Below are 24,452 nucleotides of genomic sequence, written 5' to 3'. Positions count from 1 at the left end.
TTCAGAGTGTCTCTACCGCTCCTGCTGTCTCTAGTGTTGAAAACAGCAGGTCTGGGACAGGTAGCACGTCCGGTGAACAGGTCAGGGTTCCATAGCCGCAGGCAGAACAGTTGAAACTGGAGCAGCAGCACGGCTCTTCCAATGGGTTTTGAGAAGAATGTGACCCCCCAGCTGACATGACTGTAGCAGGACCGCATTAGGGCAATGGAAGGGAAGTGACACTATAATTAGTACGAGGAATTAGGAATGGAACGCATACGGGACCATTCAGTCATCTTACCTAATTTCTACGGTTTGTACTTTGCTTTGAACTAGAGACACAAAACTTATTCATAAAGAAATAATCACAGGAGACGACCATTAAATTCACAATAACCTTTATCATATCTTTGCAACATGACAAAATAAGAAACTAGTTGGGGAGAAGCTTTTTTATTTTGGGGGAAAAGGGAGGGGTCATAGGGATAGGTCTTTGCGATAAGACATGAAGTGAAGGGGAACAAAGGACCTGTTACAGCACTGCAGGGAGATCATATGCATCCCAAATGGCACACCAATAGGGTCTAGTCAAATGTAGTGCACTATGTAGGTAGTAATAGGGTGTCATTTGGGACAGAAATAATCCATATTGGAGAGTTGAATAAAGAAAGAGAGCAAGATGGTAGACAGGAAATTAAAAAGAGACATGGTGAGAGATTTTATATATATATATATATATATATATATATATATTCTTTTACACGTAACATAAGGCACAGGCAAAACTAAAACATACTTTGGTGTTCATTTTATTTAAAAAACTTAATGAATTGAACCAAACGCTTTACAAAGAAATGGAAAAGGACTCCATGAAAATGAAATAAATAGGAAATGATAACTGTAGTGTAATTGTAAACCCCAATCATAATCCAACTCACTGTATGGCCTGGACGGTCATTTTGCTTTATGTTGTATTGGGTCTATGCTGATCCATAACTGAAACCCATAAAGTGCCTCTTTGGATGAATGGGCAGAAAAAAAACAGATGTTAATGAATATATTCTCCTCCAGTCTGGTTGAATTAAGTGTTGGACTGGTTTGGGTAAGTTGGACCATGTGTCTGGATAAATGACTGGACTTAAATAAAACAAATAAAACAAAATCAAATCTGACAACTAAAAAGTTATTTTCAAAACATGAACATTTAAAAAGTATTATTTCAAGCTGTGTGCTTTCTGCTCCCCAAGAGCCATTGCATTTGGAGACCGGCATAAACTAAGACAAATATCCACACAATGCAAACCCAACTCGTCAGCTTTTAAACCATTAAAACAACTTAATTATTAACCGCCACATTTTTTTTCAACAAAATCTTAAACCAAGAACATTAACAACAATGGCACATTCCAGGTTGAATAAGAATGCCATGGCAACAATAGTAGTGCCTGATCCAATAACAAAATGGCAGGGGCAAAAACCAATGACTAATTTTCCATTATCGCTAAAGTATGCTTTAGTGGTCTGACATGGTGATTTGAACACTTCTACTGACCTGTACCATGCTGTGGTCATTAAGAGCACCTCATCTCTCTTGGCAGTTTTAAGTGTTGGCACATTGCATGTCATTTACCTCAGTGTGTCATTATTTGGGAAGGGTGTCAGTGTACTGAGAAGGCAGCATTTGAACAGTCAAGTTTAAGTCTAGCAATACTCAGAGCGGGGACCCAGGACCCAGTTTGGGGAAACCCTGCCTTAGTGAATGATTTGCAATGTAAGGACTCAGAACAGTTGGAAATCGAGGGGGATGGATAGAAATGATAGGGAATAAAAGTTTGTTGCTAAGGCACTGGACAGCTCAGACCATGCACACAGTTTTACTGTGTGTTTGGGTCCATTGCAGTCTTTCCTGAACTCTCCCCTCCCTCCTTCAACTAGTGTGATCTACAGAGCAGTGAAACCCATCTGGGCCTTGTAAGGAGTGTGATCTTTAGCATTATTTGTGTCTATATCATTCAGTGGTGTGTGCGTGTGTTTGTGTGTGGCTTTTCCACCATCCATTCTGCCATACTTTGGCCTCTTGGCCTGGGCCACATGGGAGTTGTTCTTCCCCATTCCTGACACATCCTCCTTGGTCTCTGTAACAAATCACTCCATTTTGCTGTGGTGGTGGTGGTTGTTGTTAAGCACTGTGTGGCCATTGCCATTCTGCACAAAGCCATTTTTTGTTTTCTCCCTTTTCTCATGGTCATCATCCTCCTCGTCTGACTCAGTCTCTTCCCTGTCGCTCCTCTCATCCTCAACGATATCCTGATGGGAGAGAGAGAGTACATTTAGGTCAAATTAAGTTGAGGCTGCAGAGACAACTTTTCTGAACCCCGCTTCCTAGCAGCTGGAGGTCCCGGGGCTTCTTCTGCGCATGTGCAGGACTCGACTTTGCGCATATTCTCTGAACGTCCACGCAGCATCTGCATACCAACCAATCAGCTTCATGGGGATGTGTATTTAGATCGTCAGTTAAAGGCTACTTTGAAACTGTAGACTATAAGTCAACCACAACGTTTGTACAATCTACACGAGTCATTGTATTTTAGTAAGACCTGTCGCTCCGTAAACATGCCTGGGCGAGAATAAATTATACTAGCAAGTAGGGCCGACCCCATTTAGTCGACAGGTCGATTGTTTGATCGATAGGCTTTTGGTCGACCAAGATTTTAGTTGAGCAGTGGCAAATTTATATATATATATATATATTTAAAAAATGTATTGCACACAAGACACCGGTCTGATTCACACCTGTCTCCGCCTGTCAGGGAAGGCACACCAGTATCACCAGTACATTTACCATGAATTCCCATCATTTCTACAATGTTTGGTTACGGCAATTTCTGTTAATATATTGAATGCATTATTACAACAATCTTACCATTGCAGGAGTGGACACGTTGTTTGCAGAGTGCACAACCTAAGCTACACTTGTGAGAAGTGGTTTATTTCATTCCATTTACGAGTTGTCAATTTATTCATTGTCTTTTGTTTGGAGCGCTCCTGTCAATTTTGAGTAAGGACACACACCTGATTTGACTGGAGACTGGAGTGTCGGCCTTCTCGCCTGCTCCAATAGCACTCACTTCACCAGCACAGGCCATGACCTCCCCAGCATGCATTTGTAGTCTACTTGTGTGCTGCTAATAGCTCCATGCCTTAGCTACTGTCATGGAGTTCGCTAAATATTTTCATAATAAAAAACACACAGGTGCTAAAAGGTGACTTACAAAGACGAGGACCAACAGCAAGAGAGGGAGTGCATTGATGTCGTGTCCACAACTAAAGAATCATTGTGGAATCTGAAAAGACACATATCCTGAAAGCAGCATGGCGTACTTACTACATGCACATGCTAAAAGAAAGGAACAAGGCGGGTAGATCACCAAGTGTGTCATTGTAGCAACATATTTAGAAACAAGAAATCAGATCTCTTAAACGTGTCATTCATTTTTGGTCTATTATATTTACAATGGGCCAAAATTGATTTTGGACCAATAGGCCCTGCATATTCCCACGTTCAAGCTTTCCATTTTGGTTGGGTTATTTTGCCTAAAAACCGCCAGGCCTACCTATACAAAAATAAAATAAACAACTCTACATCTCTAACCAGCCTGGTAAGAGTGGCCAAAGGGTGTTGAACATCCCCAGTGGCTCTGCAGGTGTGGAGAGGATATTCTCTGCTGCTGACCTGCTCTCCAGGGACCATCACATGAGCCAGACTGGCCAAACTAGTGTTTCTAAAAATGAATTCAAAGGCACTAGCAAGTCATTTTTCATTTAATTTGTATTTCCTTATAAGTAAGTCACAGCCTATTAGCACAATTTATAGACTATAATCATTTAATACAACAAAATGTTTAAATGCAGAGTGCCCTATGTCCCAACCAGCCTATTGTGTCACACTCGAAAATGCTTCAAAGTATTTTGTTGTAGGCTATAGCCTTGAAATAAAGCCAAAATAATTCATTTTCGTTCCTTCTTTAGGCTCCCTGTCTGGCTCCTGACCTATTTAATATGACATGTAGTCATCTTTTTCAAATAATTTTTATTCAAATCCATATGGTTTGGTTTAAATGCTTCAAAACCAAATGGTAGCTCCAGGTAGTCACAAAAATAGATGGGTGCAGTTTATTTTTATTTTTACGGTGAGCGCGGAGTGGTTTTTAGCAGAGCGGTTGGAAAGGAGCTTGTGCACAGCTCCACGAAGCGGGATTTCCAACATCACAACTCAGCTCACATGCTCTGGTGGGAGGAGTAGCGTGTAACAGTTTTTTTCCCCTTCTTCTGTTAAGGATATATTGATTTCTGGCTCCTGCTTTAGTCATTTGTGTGTCATCATTTTTAACCGCAGTGCTTAAAACATCAGACAAGCGCAGTACCCTACATTTAATCGATTTTTTTTTCAATCATAGGGTGTGTCTAGATATGTATTTTCTTTGTCATGGACAGCACTACTAGCAAGCAAGCATCGTGACAGACACATCAGCAATGGAATAATTATACAGACAAAGTAGCCCTACTAAACAACACCATGTAGACAGACAAAAACAACCATATTAGCCTCAGCAAAGTCTAAAGGAAATAACTAGATTGAACAATAAGAAGACCGTGTCCCCTTTTTGGTCAGTGGCATTAGAGGAAAGGAAGAGCGGCCCTCAGTTTCTTGCGGTCTCCCCCCGCCGAGACTGACCAGAGGCAGGTGCCATCAACACAGTAAAATAAAAACAAGCAAATGATAATAATTTATGCTCACTCAGCCGTGCCTCACAAGCAATACAACAACTGATCTATTACCAATGTGATCATGTAGCCTACCTCCAATGTTGAAATATATCAAACAAAAATGGTCTGAGGAGAACAATGCATTGGCAGGGCAATTCAAGCATAGCCAACATATGGTGGTAATTTCTTGGGCCTAAAGCCTACTGAACAAACCCATTGCTACAGTAATGTTTTTAATAGGTTAATGTTGCATAGACTTAACATTATTTATTTTAAACACGTCAAAAACATGTTTTATCTGAGCGGTAGAACTCAGCTTGCCTTTTGACTCAAAAAATGATCTTGACTCATAAAAGGTTGGTGACCACAGTCTTTATATCCACCAACCAATGGCATTTCTTAAAGTAGGTCAACCACTAGAGGGATATTTTAAACCTACAAATTCAAGTTTTATGTTTGTGCCGTTGTGTGCCAACATTGCATTGACGCATCCTTGACTAGGCTACTAGCACCAACCAGGGGTGAAAGTAAGGCGGTATGGCAAAATAAATAGTGTGGGGGGGGGGGGGGGGGTAGAAAACAGAAGAAAACATGACTGGTTGTGTTTATGCCATAACAAAAGGTAATACGTTTTTTTTTAAGTCGCAGTGCCTTTAAAAATGATTAACATCCCTTGACTTATTCCACATTGTTGTTACAGCCTGAATTAAACATTGAATAAATATTGGGTAAGTCTAAGCGCTTTGCCCACAAAATGTACAATATTTGCACATAATTATTTTTTAAATTCTTCAAGCTCGGTCAAATTGGTTGTTGATCATTGCTAGACAGCAATTTTCAAGTCTTGCCGTAGATTTTCAAGCCAAAACTGTAACTAGGCCACTCAGGAACATTCACTGCCATCTTGGTAAGCAACTCCAGTGTATATTTGGCCTTGTGTTTAAGGATATTGTCCTGCTTAAAGGTGAATTTGTCACCCAGTGCATGTTGGAAAGCAGACTAAACCAGGTTTTCCTCTTGGATTTATCCTGTGATTAGCTCAATTCCTTTCCACCCCCCCCAAAATGATGGGTATGCTATGGGTGCCTGGTATGCTATGGGTATGCTGATGACAAGCATACCCATAGCATGATGCAGCCACCACCATTCTTGAAAATATGAAGAGAGGTACTCAGTGATGTGTTATTTTGGATTTGCCACAAACATAACGCTTTGTATTCATGACAAAGTTGATTTCTTTGCCACATTTGTTTGCAGTCTTACTTTAGTGCCTTAATGTAAACAGTCTTCAGTCTCTTGTTTTAGTCTTCAGTCTTTTAGGTTAGTATTGTGGAGTAACTACAACAGGGATGGGCAACTGGGGGCCTTTTTGTAGGCCCATGGACCAATTAAAATAACATTTTTTTTAAAGAATGGTATGTTAGTCTAGCGTCCAGCTATCTAAACTTGTAGTGAGCATGGTAAAATTACCGACCAGGGTGGGGTCCATTGATCATCAGTTATCATATTAAAAACCGCACCTTATTGCAAAATGTGTAGAATTGCAGGACATCAGCTGTAAAACTGATATTTTGTTCTCTGGCCCATGACAAAACTTTTACAATTGCATCAAACTTGCTTCAAAACAAACATTTTCTCTTTGCCCCATGGCAAAATGTGCAGAATTGCAGGAAATTAAGTTTAGAATTATTTTTGTGTATCTTTGCTGTCAAGAAAATGTTTTGCTTGCAAGGTGGTGGTGGGCCACTGCGGCCACTCTTCATGAGTTCTGTTTTTTTGTGGAACCCACCCCCATCAAAGTTGCCCATCCCTGAACTACAATGTTGTTTATCCATCCTCAGTTGTTTTCTGCTATCACAGCCATTAAACTTTTATTGATTTAAATCCCTGTGCGGCTTCTTTCCTCCGATAATTGAGGTAGGAAGGATGCCTGTATCTTTGTTGAGATTTTTTAAATATTTTTTACTCAACTACCAATAGGTGCCCTTCTTTGCAAGGCATTGGAAACCCTCCCTGGTATTTATGGTTGAATCTGGGTATGAAATCAGGGACCTTACAGATAATTTTGTGTGTGGGGCAGCAGGGTGGCCTAGTGGTTAGAGCGTTGGACTAGTAACCGGAAGGTTGCAAGTTCAAACCCCCGAGCTGACAAGGTACAAATCTGTCGTTCTGCCCCTGAACAGCCACTGTTCCTAGGCAGTCATTGAAAATAAGAATTTGTTCTTAACTGATCTTGCCTAGTTAAATAAAGGTAAAATAAAATAAAATAAAAAAGAGATGAGGTAGCTATGGAAAAATGTTATACTATTATTACATGTCTTTGGTCTTTTCTGCAAGTCCCGTACGGACTCGGGAGAGCCGAAGGTCAAGAGCCGCGCATCCTCTGAAACACAACCCAACCAAGCTGCATTGCTCCTTGACACAATGCCCACTTAACCCTGAAGCCAACCGCACCAATGTGTTGGAGGAAACACTGTACACTTGCGATCTTGTCAGCGTGCACTGCACCTGGCCCCCCACAGGAGTTGCTAGTGCGCGATGGGACAAGGACATCCCTGCCGACCAAACCCTCCCCTAACCCGGACGATGCTGGAACAATTGTGCGCTGCCCCATGGGTCTCCCGGTCGTGGCCAGCTGCGACAGAGCCTGGACTCAAATCCAGAATCACTAGTGGCACAGCTAACACCGTGATGCAGTGCCTTAGACCACTGAGCCACTCAGGAGGCCTAAACACTATTATTGCACATAGAGTGAGATAACATAACAAAGGGGTTGAAAACTTATTGACTCAAGAAATGTCTGCTTTAAATTAAATTAGTAAAAATGTCCAAAAACATAATTCCACTTTGACATTATGGGGTATTGTGTGTAGGCCAGTGACCCAACATTCGGAATTGTATCCATTTTAAAATTCACAACAAAATGTGGAAAAAGTCAGGGTGGGAATACTTTCTGAAGGCACTGTATATACACCCCCTCTCTCTCTCTTTTACACCGCTACTACTCGCTGTTATCATCTATGCACAGTCACTGTAATAACTCTACCTACATGTACATATTACCTGAGGTTACCCCGACTAACCGGTGCCCCCGCACATTGTACCGGTACCCCCCTGCATATAGTCTCGCTATTGTTATTTTACTGCTGTTCTTTAATTACTTGTTACTTTTACTTCTTATTCGTATTTTATATTTTTAAACTGCATTGTTGTTTAGGGCCTCATAAGTAAGCATTTCACTGTAAGGTCTGATGTATTCGGCGCATGTGACTAATAAAATTGTATTCAATTTGTTTTATTTGATAAATGCTTCATGAGCTTAGTTAAACTGTGTTGTGTCAGAATCAGAATCCTTTAGGTAACATTGATAAATAAGATGTTTTATTAATGTTCATAAGCATGCTTATGTGGGTAAACTTACTTGGGGCCCAGAGAGGGGAGAGGTCAGGTTTGTCTTATCTGTGAATGTGTCTGTAACTATTCCTAAACCATGTGAAGGGATGGTGTGATTAATGGGGAACCAGTTAGATGGCTCCACAATGTCTGTGTGTCAGTCACTCCTCTCATTAGATCTTATCCAGGAGGGATTGTATTTTTGACGGGAGTATCTAAAATTGACAATTGATATATGCCATTGGCTGAGGTAATGTTTAGGTCCTAAGTGGTACCAAGAACGAGATAAGAACTTCGTTTAAGGTTAAAAGCAATTCAATTATATAATGGATGGTCAGTCCTTGCATCCATAGCCCCGTCTATGAATTTAAAAGTGGCTACATTTCTCCAGGCCCATCCCTAAAGTTTATACCAAACAGAGGCAGGGTGTCGCTTTGTTATTGTTTCAATGGAGGACTCTAGGTTTAAGTTAGCTAGGTAAGACAACCACATCAAAATAATTGTAAGTAAACGTTGAGTTTGAGTGGTGATGTCAAACAGTAGGTTTACATGTACAGTTGGGTGATAGAAAGTAGAGCAGTCAGGCTCAGAACAGTTTGACATAGGGGTGGGGTTTCCCAGACACAGATTAATCCTCACCCTGGACTAAAAAGCACATTCAAAGGAAATTCTCCATTGAGTTTGCTTTTTAGTCCTTAGGGGCATTAGGGTTTTCTAAAGCTAGCCAGCTTCAGTTAGCTTCATATTCCAGAGCCCTATATTACGTACGTAGTTTGAGCACCTTTTTCTCCACTCCCATCGATAAAATAATGTGCACACAAGTTTGACTATACGTGAAGATTCAAATGCATTCTGTCATTACTAAATGTGCTAGGTATTTTTAACACGACTATTTTTTTACACAAAAAAACATTTGGCTAATAAAATATTTAATAAGTTGTCTTACTCAAATTAAGGTGATGATGATGATGATGCAACCTTTGCGAAAGGTAATATGATTTTATTTGTCCTCAACTCGCAGCTCAGACATTTCATTCAGGATAAATAGAGTTAGCCCTGAGTTAACCTGCCCGGGAGCAGATTAGTTCTGAAGTATTCGTTGCCATAGAAATGTACCTGGCTAAAAGGTGAGCCACGTTCGTAGTACCGGTTACCCCGAGTTGAACGCAGTTACCTTGCTAACTCCTCAAACCACATACGTAGTATAGGGCTCTGGACTAGGCTCAATCTCTGTCCAGGAAACCACCCTATAGTGATTAGGTTTGGGAATACATACATTTCCAGGTAGGAACTTGATGGCCATGCGCAGGATGAGGCCAGCCCAGAAGATGTGCAGACACTGCAGCACAAACAACAGCCCGTTGAAGAAGTAGAACCCAAAGAAAGGGGGATAGAGGGTCAATGGGTACACCCACGTAGTATGTATGATCCTGGGGGAAGAAACAGACAGATCTAGTCAATACGGATCTACATTAGCAGTCAAAAGGATTTTTGACAAAGACTTAAGCAAATCACTAGAATGCATTGCAATCCTGTATCACTGACAGAAAATAATACTTCACACATACGGAGGCAGTTTCCCAGACACAGGTTAAACCTAGTCCTGGACTAAAAAGCAAGCTCAATGTAAAAGCTCAGTTGAAAAGGCTTCTTAGTCCAGGATTAGGCTTAATATGTGTCCGGGAAACTGCCTCTAGGAGGCAGATGGGTGTCATCCAAGATCTGAGAGTCTTACCAGAAGGGGAGTATGACAAGGCGGGTAAGGATGAACACAGCTGCAAACAGGATGAAGATGTAGTTGCAGGTCTTTCTCCATCCTGCATAGTTGAACATCTTTGCTGACTTAAAAGGAACAGAAAAAAAACAAGGAAAAATAAATAAATAACAAATATATGGTTGCTGTTTCCTATATTCTCCTCTAGATGGCAGGCTTAACAGTATGACCAGTTCTGTGAATAGAAATTCTATATGCACCATTTCTTATTATGATGATAATACAATGACTTTCTGTATAGAAATAACACTCACTCTTCTATACTTATCATGGAATGGATATACTTTCTTTAGGATTGTAATGGTGAAATAGCTGGATGCCTTTTTGCTTGACATTGTATTGCATTGTTGGGGAAATAAGATTGGGTATGGCGGAGGGCTGTACCTCCAGTAGGTAGTCTGAGGCATCGTGCACCAGCATGATCAAAGTCCCGGCACGGATGTAGTTGACCAACCATGAAAAACTGATCAACAGAATAGTGGCCACGTGGTGAACAATCTGCTCCTTAAAATCCTTGAAGAGAGCGAGAGAGGGGGAGTTTGTCAGTTATGCAAATGTTTAGTTTACTTTGTGCACTGCACATCAACTTCAGTCATAACAGAGGTGGTGGTAGTTCCTTTTAAAATCTTGTTGAAACTGGTTCTGATGGATATGGCACCACCATGGTCGTGACATTCCTCGCTCGTAACTAGATCATCGAGTTTCTTTTGGATGCGTCGTTCTGAACTACAGTTATTTTAAATTAGAGCTTTAACACTGCGGAATATCAGCAAAACGTTCAAAGATTTAAATGTCTGGAGGGACACCTAAAGCTACGGTTACAGACACCTGGTTTCAACACCGAGTCATGTAGGTCTCAAATGTTTCCAATGATCCAGGTTTTTTCGTCAAAGTCAATGTCACGAAAATGTGTCATGGAAACAGCAGCTATAGGAGAAATTATCATTTTTTAAATCTGTTCGACAGGGGTTGATTTTTCTTTTGTCTAACTTTCTTCGTGACAAATGGTAATGGAAACTGTTTTCAAATAAATTATGATTAGGGAATCATTTTGAAGGTAGGCCTATGCATGGCACGTGGTTATAAAGCGTCACCACATTTCATTCTAAATGCCTACTGTTTGCTCAATTTTAAAAAATGCAACTATAAAAATAAATGTTTCTTTGCAGGACAAAGACTGTCTTGACTTTCAAGAATGCCTGAATGGCTTTGCCTTGCTTTTCTGGTTGGCTGGATGCAAGTTTCACCAGCCAATTATCTCAGCTTTACAGAAGTGCAAGTTTCACCATGGTTTGCACATGGTAAATTAGTACATACGTGCATTCTATCCAGGCTGGCTTTCGCGGGCTACTTGAGACATGTAACAGATAGTTGGGAAGTCATACAGGCTGACGCTGATTTATTAAATGTACAATTTTCATAAATGGAAACACTGAGTGCATGTAGCCATGTGCACTTTACAATTACAACTCAACTAAAAACCCTACAACAAAAAAAACTGAACAAAAAATAAACAAGCCCAATTTGGAATTCCACTGCAATTACAGCTAACTTAATGACACCATTGTTTTGGATCGGCCCCATTATTTCATTGTGTCTGTCAAATCAACCGACAAACAGGACTGGATTTCAGACAAGTCTGCTAACTGTTTTGAAGAGTTGCCCCCTTTCATTTGGACTCGCCGGCTGGAAAATAAATACGTCTGGAGAACATGGTCAATCAGTCTCCACTGCCATACCTTTCCACAGTGTGCCGGTCACACATTAACCCACAGATTCCCTAGACAAAATAACACCCCTCCCTCCATAACTTAGTTGTGATTCCTTAACTGACATTTGCCGAGATATGGTTAGCTGTCTTTTATCGCTCTCTCTGCCCTCTTGACAACAATCTCTCCTCTTACCACTGTAATGGTACTGAGTGTAAATTGTCGATGTTTCTGAATTAGGCTCCACGTACTTTGCGCTTGATATCCGTTGCCACACTGAATAGTAGCGAGATGTAGAATCCCAACTCAATCATGTAGTACCAGTACTGAGAAGGCAGCAGTGGCTATAAGAGGGAAGAACAAACATTGAATATAAAAGATATGCTATTTATCAGACACTTCTAAAGCTACTTAAAGCATAGTGCATGCTTACATTTTCATAACATTCATAAAAGGTGTCTAGAAATACCAAACTGGAATCTTCAATCAGGCAGCTCATTGAATTTGATAAACAAGCATCATGTACTGGGAACCTTTGAAAAATAATTTGCTTGTGACTCTCCCATATTGTGGCAGACACTGACTTTGTAAAGACTATAAACCAACTAAACATTTAAAACCAATTCAAATTTAGAGACCAACAGTCTTATAGAAAAGCGGGTGAAAAAAGGTGGCACAGAATGTACATACCAGTGTGGGGAAGCCATTCCACATCTCCTCCATGTCATAGAACCATGGTTTCTAGGAAGAGATTTCAGTGTCAAACACAAAATGGCACACGCAAATGTATAAAACATTACAAAGGCAAAGCATTGCTTGAGAAAATATATGCCAACAGTAAATTGTGATACTCACATCAATTAGGGCACCCAGGCCAGCAATGAAAGCAAGAACGTAAAAGGTAAATCTCCAACTGTAAGAGAACGCACAGCAACCTCAAAAACCCCATTTGAACAGAACACAATTTCACACAGCTCACAACAATTTCACATGTTCACACAACAGATCGCCAATAAACTATGGCTCCTTCAAGACAAAGTAAAACATAAGCTACAACTGCCTGTAAAACTATACAAAGGGAGCTTATATTTTGATCAGGTGAATAAGACTCACGTCAAATCACGGTAAAGACAATAGGAGGTACTTTTACAGGGACATAACATGTTACACAGTAGAAATACGCCTACATCGGAAATAAATAAATAAAAGGTTGTTTAATTAATTCAAATGTGGGCAAGTGCAAGTTCCATTGAACCATGTTCATCTGCTCCGCTACTATTCATTTCAGTTAGCGGTACTATACTTTCTTTGCTAAAACAATTGATTTCAACCATATTCAATACAGAAATGAGTGTAGCCTCTGACTGTATAACCACAGACAGAAAAATAAAGCTTGTGGGTTTGCACTTGGCTGCTAAGGGTACCAGGCTTCCCGGAACTTCTTGATCTGGCTCGGCCGTTCCTGGTTCCTCCGCCGTCGGAACCACCTCTGGACCTGCCGCACCGAGCAGGCCGACAGTTTAGTTAACTCCTCCACTGAACTCTGACAGAGAGAAACGAGGGTTAAGAGCAATATACACTTAAATTAAAGGGATAATCCACCCCCCCTCAAAACAAATACAAACATGAAACTCCTGTCAATTTGGTGAAGGCCTATGTTTCATTAGTGTACCAACGCAGTGGCTTTGTGGTTAGTGTCTGCCCTGAGATCTTAAAGTTGGGAGTCCAGACTGCAAATAAGGGGTAAGGCCCTGAACTAGACTAACGTCCTGTTCAGGGGGTGAACTTGTACATCAAGCTGCCGTACGCTACAGAAACAGGCTCTTATGAGTCATTCCAGATCACACAATGACTTAACCTCTATGTGGTCCTTCTGTGAAATCAGGAAATCCTGTAGGAACGTGTCATAGCTACCTGGTTCACGCTTTTAAAATAATTACATGCACTCCAGATCGCCAAATCAGCCAATAGATGGTATGGGTGGGTATACTTGACGATATGAACAGATGGATGTGTTCTTGACGTGACGAAGTACATAATATATTTCGCTTAGATGTGCTCAATCTAAACAGTGTCCCAAATGATTCAACTCAGGGTTTGTTCGTAAAGTCACTGTGGAGTGCCCGAGTGTGCTCAGAGTGTGCTCTGGGCGTTCGTAAATTCAGAGGGTTGTCAGATTGTCCAGTAGGGTTGATCTGAGCGTTCTGACCTCACAACGGCAGTCAAGCACCTAAGCTAACTTACCGAAGTTGTCTAGATTGCTAGCTACTTCCAGACACGAATGAGAGAACACCTCCCTCTGACCATTTTACTCACCTTAGCCGAGCTGGTTAGGTTGTCTACATGTTATCTAGAGCATTGGTGACTAACTGTGCTGCTGGCAACAATTATTTTTTGTTGTTGTTGCCAACAACGTTGACTGACACCCATCGTATTCAACGAGTGTTGCGCGTTTGCAAATTCCTCAGGTATTCTGCTCCATGGCACACTCAGACGAGAATGCTCTGAAACCGGAGTTGATAGCCAAAGTGAATTTACGAATGCACCCTCAGTTTCTCCAAGTACCATCTTGCAATGTGCTGTGTGTGTCTGTGGGAAACGGCTGTTGTTGCCATAGCAATGTACTCTGCACTCGTTTGTTCAGGTGATTTTACAGCTAGCTAGCTACTTCACCTACTGATATTGACTTTGGTATTATTGTGTGTAGTGTAGCTACGTTTGCTAACTAGCTAGCCAACCAGCCCAGAGAGAGCCATGTTTTGTATTCGACCTCAACTGCAGATTTCCAATGACTTTCACATTGCTACCAGCCTTGTTATAACAACAAAATGTGTTCACAAAAAACATTGTTTTTACATTAGTGTTATTTAACACAGTTAATCATAGAAATTAATGGTTTGGGGTGGATTATCCCTTTAAAATCTTATGTACTACTGTCTCCTTCAATTATTTTTTTACTGTAAAGTGTGCTGCGATTTTGAATGCACTTTAAATAATGGTTGATTTAACTTAGTAATCGTGCATGGATTTGACTAAGGAGTTGTGCAGTGTTTGTGTGAGCTATTGAACTGTGTGGTCATTTGGATTTGGTCAGTGGAACTGTATGGTAGTTTACTACATGTAGGATTAGGAAGGTGTTGGCGTTTGACCCCAGTATGTAGCATTACAGTTATGCTGTGCAATTACCTGTGAGGGGAACTTTGATGCATTGCAGAAATAGGATTCCAGTGTGGTGTTGGGAGCAGCTCTGACACGCGGTTTCTCCCTCACTCTAAGTAAAGAGGCAAGTTGAACGGCCACGGTCCTGGATAGTCAGAGGAAGCAAAGGAGGAGAGGAAAGTGTTGTAGGGACTGTAAATCAGTTATGATGGTTGTAGTGAACACAAGTCAACAAGGCTAGATGAACAGGAAAACGAGATTTGAGCAATACTGGTTAAAAACAACAGCAAACTAATGGAACATAGCAAGGCCATTGCAAAATGAGGAGGGGCAGGTAATGACACCCTTGGAATAGGGGGTTCCTACTTCTGACCAAGGCCCAAAGGATTCTTGGTCTTGGGCCTGGAGTACTGACCTCTCAAATATCTGTCTTATAATCAGGAAGCATACTGCGATGGGGAAGATGACCCAGAGATCCCTTCCTTTAGCGAAGACTTGGCCATCCCGGTCCTTGAGGTTGGCCCAACCCAGGCCCGCTGGGAACCACAACCGGTCCTGCCAGATCCAGTCACTAAGCACTCTAAGCCAGGTCAGCATTCTGAGAAAGAAAGAAAGATTCAGACAAAGGGGTAAAGGGACAAGGCTTTTTTGGTGTCAGGTACAGTCTGACGTCAAGACATTTTTGTTAGATAACATACCAAAATAACATCCAAAACGGTTCAAGTAAAGGAAAGCTGCCTCAAATATTTGTACGGAATTTATTGTTGTGTTAGTGAATTTAATGTGGGGGTGTCATGCCAAATGGTGTCCCCCTGCCAAAAAAGTATCCCCCGCTTCACAATGGTATTTGATGAGTTCTAGCTTCTGTTGCTAGGGCTGTTACTAGAACTTGCAAAATTCTGACCGGATTACGTAATGAACCAAAGCGTCTGTTGCTATGCTGGTTGCTTGGCTCTTGTAGCGGTCCGGAAGGATGGAGGACGCGGGGAGTTCTAGTTCCATTTCGCCTCAGTCCGCGCAAAATTATTACCTCAGAATTGCTCTCCAAGGACGGTTGGTGTTTTTAACGGTGACAACCTGCCTACTACCTGCTGCTTCAAAGGATCGAAAAGACGGGAAAGAGAACACTTTCTTAAACATACATGTCTTTATAAGAAAATATTGTTAAAGAGGAATAAATAATTTAAGCTGTTTTTAGACTGACGTTGTTAGCTAGTGTACTTATTTACCTCAGCCTGCCTAGTCAGCTAGCCAGCTAGCAAGCCAGACAGTTTTATTTAGCTACTGTTTAAATATCATTAGGTGAAAGAGGATTACTATTTGCATCCATAACTTTTATGCGATAATTTGTGATGTGATTATTATGTCATGTTGATCTTGTCGTGCTGGTGCATCCATCCATATTTGCATAGTCACTCAGCCATGAAAACATGAGCGAGCTGGTGACACTTAATACACTGACAACCTTATCTGACCCATCAACATTTCCAACAATGTGTTGGCCTGGTGTATAAGAATGTATAACACAATCTACAGATGCTTCAAACACCTACTGCAGGACTTCCTGACATTCCCCAGATGAATCCATTAGCGTTCTGAATACAAGCTTTGACAGTGCAGAGCAGCTGTTGTGGCATAGATGCAGCCATTGATACTAGTTGAGTGGGCAAGATGCTGTGTAGGTTTAATTACAACACAGGCAATGCGATATGCTGTGAAAGACTCAAAGCCACTATGACATCACTGCTACTGTCATTACTGGCTGGTTTACTCGTTTTGTTAGAAATGGCGTGTAAACAAGAGGGCCTGATTCTCATTTTACTGAGGCACCTTTGTGTCTTAAGTCTGTCAGAGCGCAAGAGGCCAGCATGACAACACTACCCGCTTGGTTATTTTAGAACACACACCGACTGTGACAATGATAGTTGTGCAAAGCCAGATCATCAAATTAATGCAGAGAGAGAGCAGATCTGTGCCCAACATCACACTTTTTACACAATCCTAGGCACAGGAGATGCCTTGTGTTTGTTTTTGTTTTTTTCTTTTTGGGGTGGGGGGGTTATTTTCACTTACGATGACAGTTCTTGGTACAAAAGGGTTTAACAGTATTCACATAGGGAAGCCTCAGTGCCAGCTACACTAGAGATGCTCCGAACAAACCAGTCACTGTGTGACACCCAGTGCCCCTCTCCTGTCTGTTGATTGATTGTTTAACAGGGATTGCATGCATGGACTTTGAACACTCCTATGCTTACTGTGAATTAATAGGGCTGTGGCGCTCTGGCGCCTGCCTTTGTTTGCACAGGAGGAAGGACCATTCTTGCAGTTTTCAGAGGAAGCTGGATTTTAAATTTAAAAAAAAAAATTAAACAGTAGAGTATATATGGGAAACATACTGACAATAGTATGCCACATTGTAGTCAGAGGGTGAAATGAGATGAATTGATTGAATACAGAGTAGACGGTCATCACCCCGGAGAGGAAACAATGTTGTGAGCATTCCAATAGTGTGTGCTTTTTGTGGCCTGTGATTTTAATGCAGGGAAACTGAAATCCATTTAACCTCATTTTTACCAGCATGTCACCTGTGCAACTGGAGGCGACAAAACTCTTGAACACCTTTACTCCACACACAAGGCTCTCCCTCACCCTCCCTTCGGCAAATCTGACCATAACGCCATCCTCCTGATTCCTGCTTATAAGCAAACAGGAAGTACCAGTGATGCACTCAATACAGAAGTGGTCAGATGAAGCGGATGCTAAGCTACAGAACTGTAGAGTCACAGTGGGGAGGACAGGAAATGGAGGGCAGACCACGCCCCCTCCACAGGACTATAGTGGAGCGGGTCGACAGCTTCAAGTTCCTCATTGTCCACATGACTAAGGAATTAACATGGTCCACACACCAACAATGCCTTTTGCCACCCAGGAGACTGAAAAGATTTGGCATGGGTCCTCAGAGCCTCAAAACGTTCTACAGCTGCACCATTGAGAGCATCTTGAATGGCTACATCACCGCTTGGTATGGAAATTGCTTGGCATTCGACCGCAAAGCACTACAGAGGGTAGTGCGTACAGCCCAGTACATCACTGGGGCCGAGCTCTGCCATCTAGGACCTCTATACCAGGCGGTGTATGAGGAAGACCCTAAAAACAGTCAGACTCCTGCCATCCAAGTCATCGACTGTTCTCTACTACTGCACGACAAGCAGTACCGATTCACCAACTCTGGAACCAACAGGAACCTGAACAGCTTCTATCCCCAAGCCATAAGACTGCAAAATAGTTAACCAAATACCTACCATACTATCTGCATTGACAAGCTAATCACATACGCTGCTGCTACTGCTTATTATCTATACTGTTGCCTAGTCACTTTACTCCCACCTATATATACATACCTACCTCAATTACCTCGTACCCCTGCACATCAACTCGGTACTGGTACTCTGTGTATATAGCCAAGTTACAGTTACTCATTGTGTATTTATTCCTTATGTTATCTTTATTATTGTTGTCTCTGCATTGTTGGGAAGGGCCCGTAAGTAAGCATTTCACTGTTAGTCTACACCTGTGGTTTACAAAGCATGTGACAAATACAATTTGATTGGATTTTGATTGTGGCCTGCAATGTGGGATGTTCCTGCAATTGGGCTTTCCTACACCTGTAGGAACACGCCACCTCAAGCATCCCAATGTGGGCATCTTCATGCTCGTGTTCAAAGTAACTGCTCAGTGAAAATTACTTTTAAGTTAATATGCTTCCTATTTCCTCTTAGAAAATGATGTAATCTCCCCTAGGAAGGTGAGCTGTCCAATCAGTCTACTTGCACAAATATATATAAAATATATATATATATATATAAAATCACCTTTATTTAAGCAGGTAGGCCAGTTGACAACAAGTTCTCATTTACATCTGCGACCTGGCCAAGATAAAGCAAAGCAGGGCGACAAAAACAACAGAGTAACGCATTCATTAACACGGTACTTAATTTTGTTTATCTGTCGGCCCCAGCCTCGAACTTAGACCGTGTGTAGCTAACTGACACTCTCTACCCATTCATCGCCATCTACCCATGTTGTTGTCTTAGATGTTTACCCATTGTTGTCTTAGCCCTCCCAATCAACATCGGTGATTGCTTTATTCCTCCCTCTAATGTCAATATGCCTTGTATACCGTTGTTTAGGGTAGCTCTCATTGTTTTGTTTTACTGCGGAGCCCCTAGTCCTTTTCTACATGCCTCGGTTAGCTCCCTTGCCCCACCCCCGACACATGCTGAGACCGCACATAGCTTAACTGGCACCTCCAGAGATGCAGCCTCTCTCATCGTCACTCAATGCCTAGGTTTATCCCCACTGTACTCGCACCCTACCATGCCATTGTCTATGCATTATGCCCTGAATCTATCCTACCGCGCCCAGAAGTCTGTTCCTTTTACTCTCTGTTCCGAACGCACTAGACGACCAGTTCTTATAGCCTTTAGCCGTACCCTTGTCTTACTCCTCCGCTGTTCCTCTGGTGATGTAGAGGTTAACCCAGGCCCTGTGTGTCCCCAGGCGCTCTCATTTGTTGACTTCTGTAACCGGAAAAGCCTTGAGTTCATGCATGTTAGCATCAGAAGCTTCCTCCCTAAATTTACATTATTCATTGCTTTAGCAAACTCCGCCAACCCTGATGTCCTGAATCCTGGCTTAGGAAGCCCACCAAAAATACTGACATTTCCATCCCCAACTACAACATTTCCCGTCAAGATAGAATTGCCAAAGGGGGAGGAGATGCAATCTACTGTAGAGATGGACAGAAATCTGCAGGCTTACTATCCAGGTCTATGCCCAAACAGTTCGAACTACTACTTTTAAAAATGAATCTCTCCAGAAATAAGTCTCACTGTTGCCGCTTGTTATCGACCCCCTCAGCCCCCAGCTGTGCCCTGGACACCATATGTGAATTAATAGCGCCCATCTATCGTCAGAGTTGGTACAGTTAGGTGACCTAAACTGGGATATGCTTAACACCCCGGCCGTCCTGCAATCTAAGTTAGATGCCCTCAATCTCACACAAATTATCAAGGAACCTACCAGGTACAACCCCAAATTCATAAACATGGGCACCCTTATAGATATCATCCTGACCAACCTGCCCTCTAAATACACCTTTGCTGTTTTCAAACAGGATCTCAGCGATCACTGCCTCTGCCTGCGTCCATTATGGGTCCGCGGTCAAACGACCACTCCTCATCACTGTCAAACTCTCCCTAAAACACTTCTGTGAGCAGGCCTTTCTAAATCGACCTGGCCCGGGTATCCTGAAAGGATATTGACCTCACCCCATCAGTAGAGGACGCCTGGTTGTTCTTTAAAAGTGCCTTCCTCACAATCTTAAATAAGCATGCCCCTTTCAAAAAAATGTATAACTAAGAACAGATAAAGCCCTTGGTTAAATCCAGACTCGATTGCCCTTGACCAGCACAAAAACATCCTGTGGCGCACTGCACTAGCTTTGAATAGTCCCCGCGATATGGAACTTTTCAGGGATGTCTGTAACCAAAAAACACAGTCAGTTACAAAAGCAAAGGCTAGCTTTTTCAAACAGAAATTTGCATCCTGCAGCACTAATTCCAAAAAGTTATGGGACACTAAAGTCCATGGAGAATAAGAGCACCTCTCAGCTGGCCACTGCACTGAAGCTAGGAAACACTGTCACCACCGATAAATCCACGATAATCGAGGATTTCAATAAGCATCTCTCCACAGCTGGCCACGCTTTCCTCTTGGCTACACCAACCGCAACCCCCACAGCAACTGACCCAAGCCCCCTCTTTCATATCATCTGAGATTCCTAAAGATTGGAAAGCAGCCGCAGTCATCCCCCTCTTCAAAAGGGGGAGACACTCTAGACCCAAATTGTTACAGACCTATATCCATCCTGTCCTGCCTTTCTAAAGTCTTCGAAAGCCAAGTGAACAAACAGATCACTGACCATTTAGAATCCCACCGTACCTTCTCCGCTATGCAACCTGGTTTCCGAGCTGGTCATGGGTGCACCTCAGCCACGCTCAAGTTCCTAAACGATATCATAACCACCATCGATAAAATACAGTACTGTGCAGCCGTCGTCATTGAACTGGCCAAGGTCAATCACCGTATTCTTATCGGCAGACCCAAAAGCCTTGGTTTCTCTAATGACTGCCTCGCCTGGCTCATTAACTACTTCTCAGATAGAGTTCAGTGTGTCAAATCGGAGGGCCTGTTGTCTGGACCTGTGGCAGTCTATGGGGGTGCCATAGGGTTCAATTCTCGGGCCGACTCTTTTCTCTGTATACATCAATGTCGTCGCACTTGCTGCGGGTGACTCTTTGATTCACCTCTACACAGACGACACAATTCTGTATACATCTGGCCCTTCTTTGGACACTGTGTTAATAAACCTCCAAAAAAGCTTCAATGCCATACAACAACACTCCTTCCGTGGCCTCCAATTGCTCTTAAAACGCTGGTAAAACTAAATGCATGCTCTTCAACCGATTGCTGTCCGCGCCCGCCCGCCTAGCATTACTACTCTGGAGAATTCTGACTTAGAATATGTGGACAACTATAAATACCTAGGTGTCTGGCTAGACTGTAAACTCTTCTTCCAGACTCATATTAAGCATCTCCAATCAAAAATTCAATCTAGAAATCGGCTTCCTATTCCGCAACAAAGCATCCTTCACTCATGCTGCCAAACACACCTTCGTAAAACTGACTATCCTGCCGATCCTGGACTTCGGCGATGTCATTTACAAATTAGCCTCCAACACTCTACTCAGCAAATTGGGTGCAGTCTATCACAGTGCCATCTGTTTTATCACCAAAGCCCCATATACTACCCACCATTGCAAACTGAATGCTCTCATTGGCTGGCCCTCAATACATATCCATCACCAAACCTACTGCCTCCAGGTCATCTATAAGTCTTCACTAGGTAAATCCCCGCTCACTGGTCACCATAGCAACACCTACCCGTAGCACACGCTCCAGCAGGTATATTGCACTGGTCATCCCCAAAGCCAACACTTTCTTTGGCCTCTGCCAATGACTGGAACGAATTGCAAAAATCACTGAAGTTGGAGACTTATCTCCCTCTCTAACTTTAAGCATCAGCTGTCAGAGCAGCCTACCGATGGCTGCAGCTGTACACAGACAATCTGTAAATAGCCCATCCAACCAACTACCTACCTCATCCCCATATGTTTTTTTCTGCTCTTTTGCACACCAGTATTTCTACTTGCACATCCTCATCTGCACATATATCACTCCAGTGTTAATTTCTAAACTGTAACTATTTCACCACTATGGCCTATTTATTGCCTTACCTCCTTACTTCATTTGCACATACTGTATACATAATTTCTATTGTGTTATTGACTGTACGTTTGTTTATCCCGTGTGTTGTTTTTGTCGCACTGCTTTGCTTTAACTTGGCCAGGTAGCAGTTGTAAATGAGAACTTGTTCTCAACTGGCCTACCTGCTTAAATAAAAGGTGAAAAAAACCATGTACAGTCAATAACAGTAGAAAAGGAAAATAGAAAAATATATGTACAGTGTGTGCAAATGTAGAAAGTGAAATATTTGTTTTATTAAGTAATGATAAAATATTGCACATGAATTATACACAATGATACCACAAAGCAGAGATGCTAAATAAAAGTGTTGCCCGTGCTACAGACATCATATAAGGCCGAGTGCACTACTTCTGTGAATACTTTTTCAATTATAATTGGTTTATTCTGATCTTTCACGGGGTGCTGCAGCACCCCTCCTTCCCGCAGCTATGGTCCTAGCTAGCTAGCTACCTACAGGTGTTGCCCCTGAAGGCGGGGGCGAAGGTCACCGTCTACCTGTGTCCTAACTAATTAGCTACTGGTGTAGCCCGCTGCCTCCCGCCAGCTACTGTACCGGAGTCCTAGCTTAAAAATTGACCAATAGAATTGGACCCAATAAAGAGGGGTTCCTGCGAATGAAGGAACGCTCCGAATTGCGGGCCGCAATCACACCCTTCTAAACATTTCCGGTAACTTTCCTTAGGGTGTGGGACCTTGTACGTTTCATCATATGTAGGTTATAGCTCGTTATAGGCTATTTCCTACACAACCAAAGTAAACCAAGGACGTCCAAAACATTCGTTTTCACGATTTTCTTCTTTCCAAACTGTTATTGTGCGATAGTTCGTGGCATTTCAAACCATGACCTTCATTTATCGCAGTGTTCCTAAACAAACATCATCACGAGATCAGCACATAGCCTATTCGGGCAAACTCCAGTTTACATGAGTTTCTGTCATCCTGAATTATTTGAAAACATTCAAGTATATTTCTCTGTGTGGCAAGTGGGTGACAAGTTTGCGGAAAAGCCATTACAGGCGCGCATCTTCAGAGGACTAACTCTCAAAGGGAGAGTGAATGTTAAAATACTAACAATGCGAGGTGAGTAGTCCAACGTAGCCTGTTTTAAAATCACAATTGCAAGAATTCAAACAAAACTTATCACATCTAGTTCCATATAACGGTGGGAACTTACCTCCGTTTTATCTTTCACGCAGGTAGGCCTATTCGCCGCAGTGTGAAAAGGCGGAAACTGGTATATTGCTGTATGTCTCCTATAGAATAAGCAATTGAGCTCTATGCCGACGACGCCATCAACGATAATCCAAATTGATTATGAAAATCGGTTGGAGTCTGCATTGAAGATTATTATCCGGCCACTCGATCGCCAATTGTCTGCATTTTCGCGGAAAATGTGATGCTTCCCCTTGGTTTGTAGAACTTTCTCTCTTATGAAATACTTCTACTTTTTGTTGGGATGAGGGCCCGGAACAGTTATTTTACATGCTCGGAGCAATATGGCAGATGTTTGCCGGGAATCGGCGTCGGTTAGCCCGGTTTCTTTTTTGGACAAACGGAATGGGAGTAGGAGCACTGAGGTAAGGGTAGGAGTCGGGACAGTGGGCGTGGCAGGGATCAGACTATTTAAAGTGACGTTGTACGGCATGCGAAAACGCCTGGACTTGTTGGGACGCATCTGCCAAACCCTAGCACAGTCGACAGATTATCCTTTATGTTGACCAGATACTATAGTGCCGGCTCTAACAATGAAAATACATTTCTTAAAAAATGGAAGGCAGTTGTCAAGGAGGCAAATTCAGGTGGGACCATTATAGCCAATGAGAAGGCAGATATGCGTGGGAACAGGCACACCGGTTTCCACTAATTACCACAGCCCCCCCCGAAAAAAATCATGAAAACAAACATTTGCTTTTTGGTCTTGGTTTAGGTTAGCAATGTCATTAAGATTAAGTTTAAAATCACATTTTAAGTAGATACATTGTAGAAATGGGTGGGGTTTGACTAACTAGTGACTACCAGACAATTTCAAGTGTTTTTTTCTCAAAGTTGCCAGGATGTCACGAGTCCGTCCTAGTTATATCCATACACTCGTAACAACCTAATGATTGCGACATTTCTATTCGATCAAATAAGTTTAAAAAAAATAAGCCATTACATAATTTTGTTAACCAAATTCAAAACTCATTGACCACCGTACAAATACTCATCTCACCGTGTGAGCAAAAACGAAAAATGCCACCTGCTGGAGAACAGATTTTGGGCCCAATTATCCGTCTCACTTC

At 42.1% G+C, this 24,452-nt stretch overlaps 1 protein-coding gene across 2 annotated transcripts; it reads right to left on the bottom strand.

Annotated features, from left to right (window-relative positions):
- Positions 1-360: 360 nt before the first annotated feature.
- LOC115128218 (ceramide synthase 2-like) lies at positions 361-24,452 on the bottom strand. Of its 2 annotated transcripts, none has more exons than XM_029657880.2 (11): positions 24,383-24,452; positions 15,197-15,379; positions 14,809-14,926; positions 13,047-13,165; positions 12,478-12,535; positions 12,313-12,363; positions 11,874-11,966; positions 10,298-10,426; positions 9,875-9,981; positions 9,416-9,569; positions 361-2,286 (listed from the first exon to the last, which is right to left on the bottom strand). In XM_029657880.2, the coding sequence occupies exons 2-11, from the start codon at positions 15,376-15,378 to the stop codon at positions 2,125-2,127; spliced, it is 1,173 nt and encodes a 390-aa protein (XP_029513740.1). In that variant the 5' UTR covers position 15,379; positions 24,383-24,452; the 3' UTR covers positions 361-2,124. The 2 variants fall into 2 exon arrangements, with proteins under 2 accessions (XP_029513740.1, XP_029513739.1); XM_029657879.2 differs by lacking the exon at positions 24,383-24,452 and adding an exon at positions 23,345-23,877.

The sequence above is a fragment of the Oncorhynchus nerka genome, linkage group LG4, assembly GCF_034236695.1.
Source record: "Oncorhynchus nerka isolate Pitt River linkage group LG4, Oner_Uvic_2.0, whole genome shotgun sequence".
Classification (NCBI taxonomy): domain Eukaryota; kingdom Metazoa; phylum Chordata; class Actinopteri; order Salmoniformes; family Salmonidae; genus Oncorhynchus; species Oncorhynchus nerka.
This window is presented reverse-complemented; position numbering and strand designations above follow the sequence as displayed.

Excerpts from the sequence above, each read along its gene's own strand:
- LOC115128218 (XM_029657880.2), bottom strand. The coding sequence starts at position 15,378 with ATGCTGACCTGGCTTAGAGTGCTTAGTGACTGGATCTGGCAGGACCGG. Across the intron at positions 10,427-11,873 it reads CAACGGATATCAAGCGCAAA|GATTTTAAGGAGCAGATTGT; the intron begins GTACGTGGAGCC and ends GCTCTCTTCAAG. Across the intron at positions 9,982-10,297 it reads CCTCAGACTACCTACTGGAG|TCAGCAAAGATGTTCAACTA; the intron begins GTACAGCCCTCC and ends GTTCCTTTTAAG.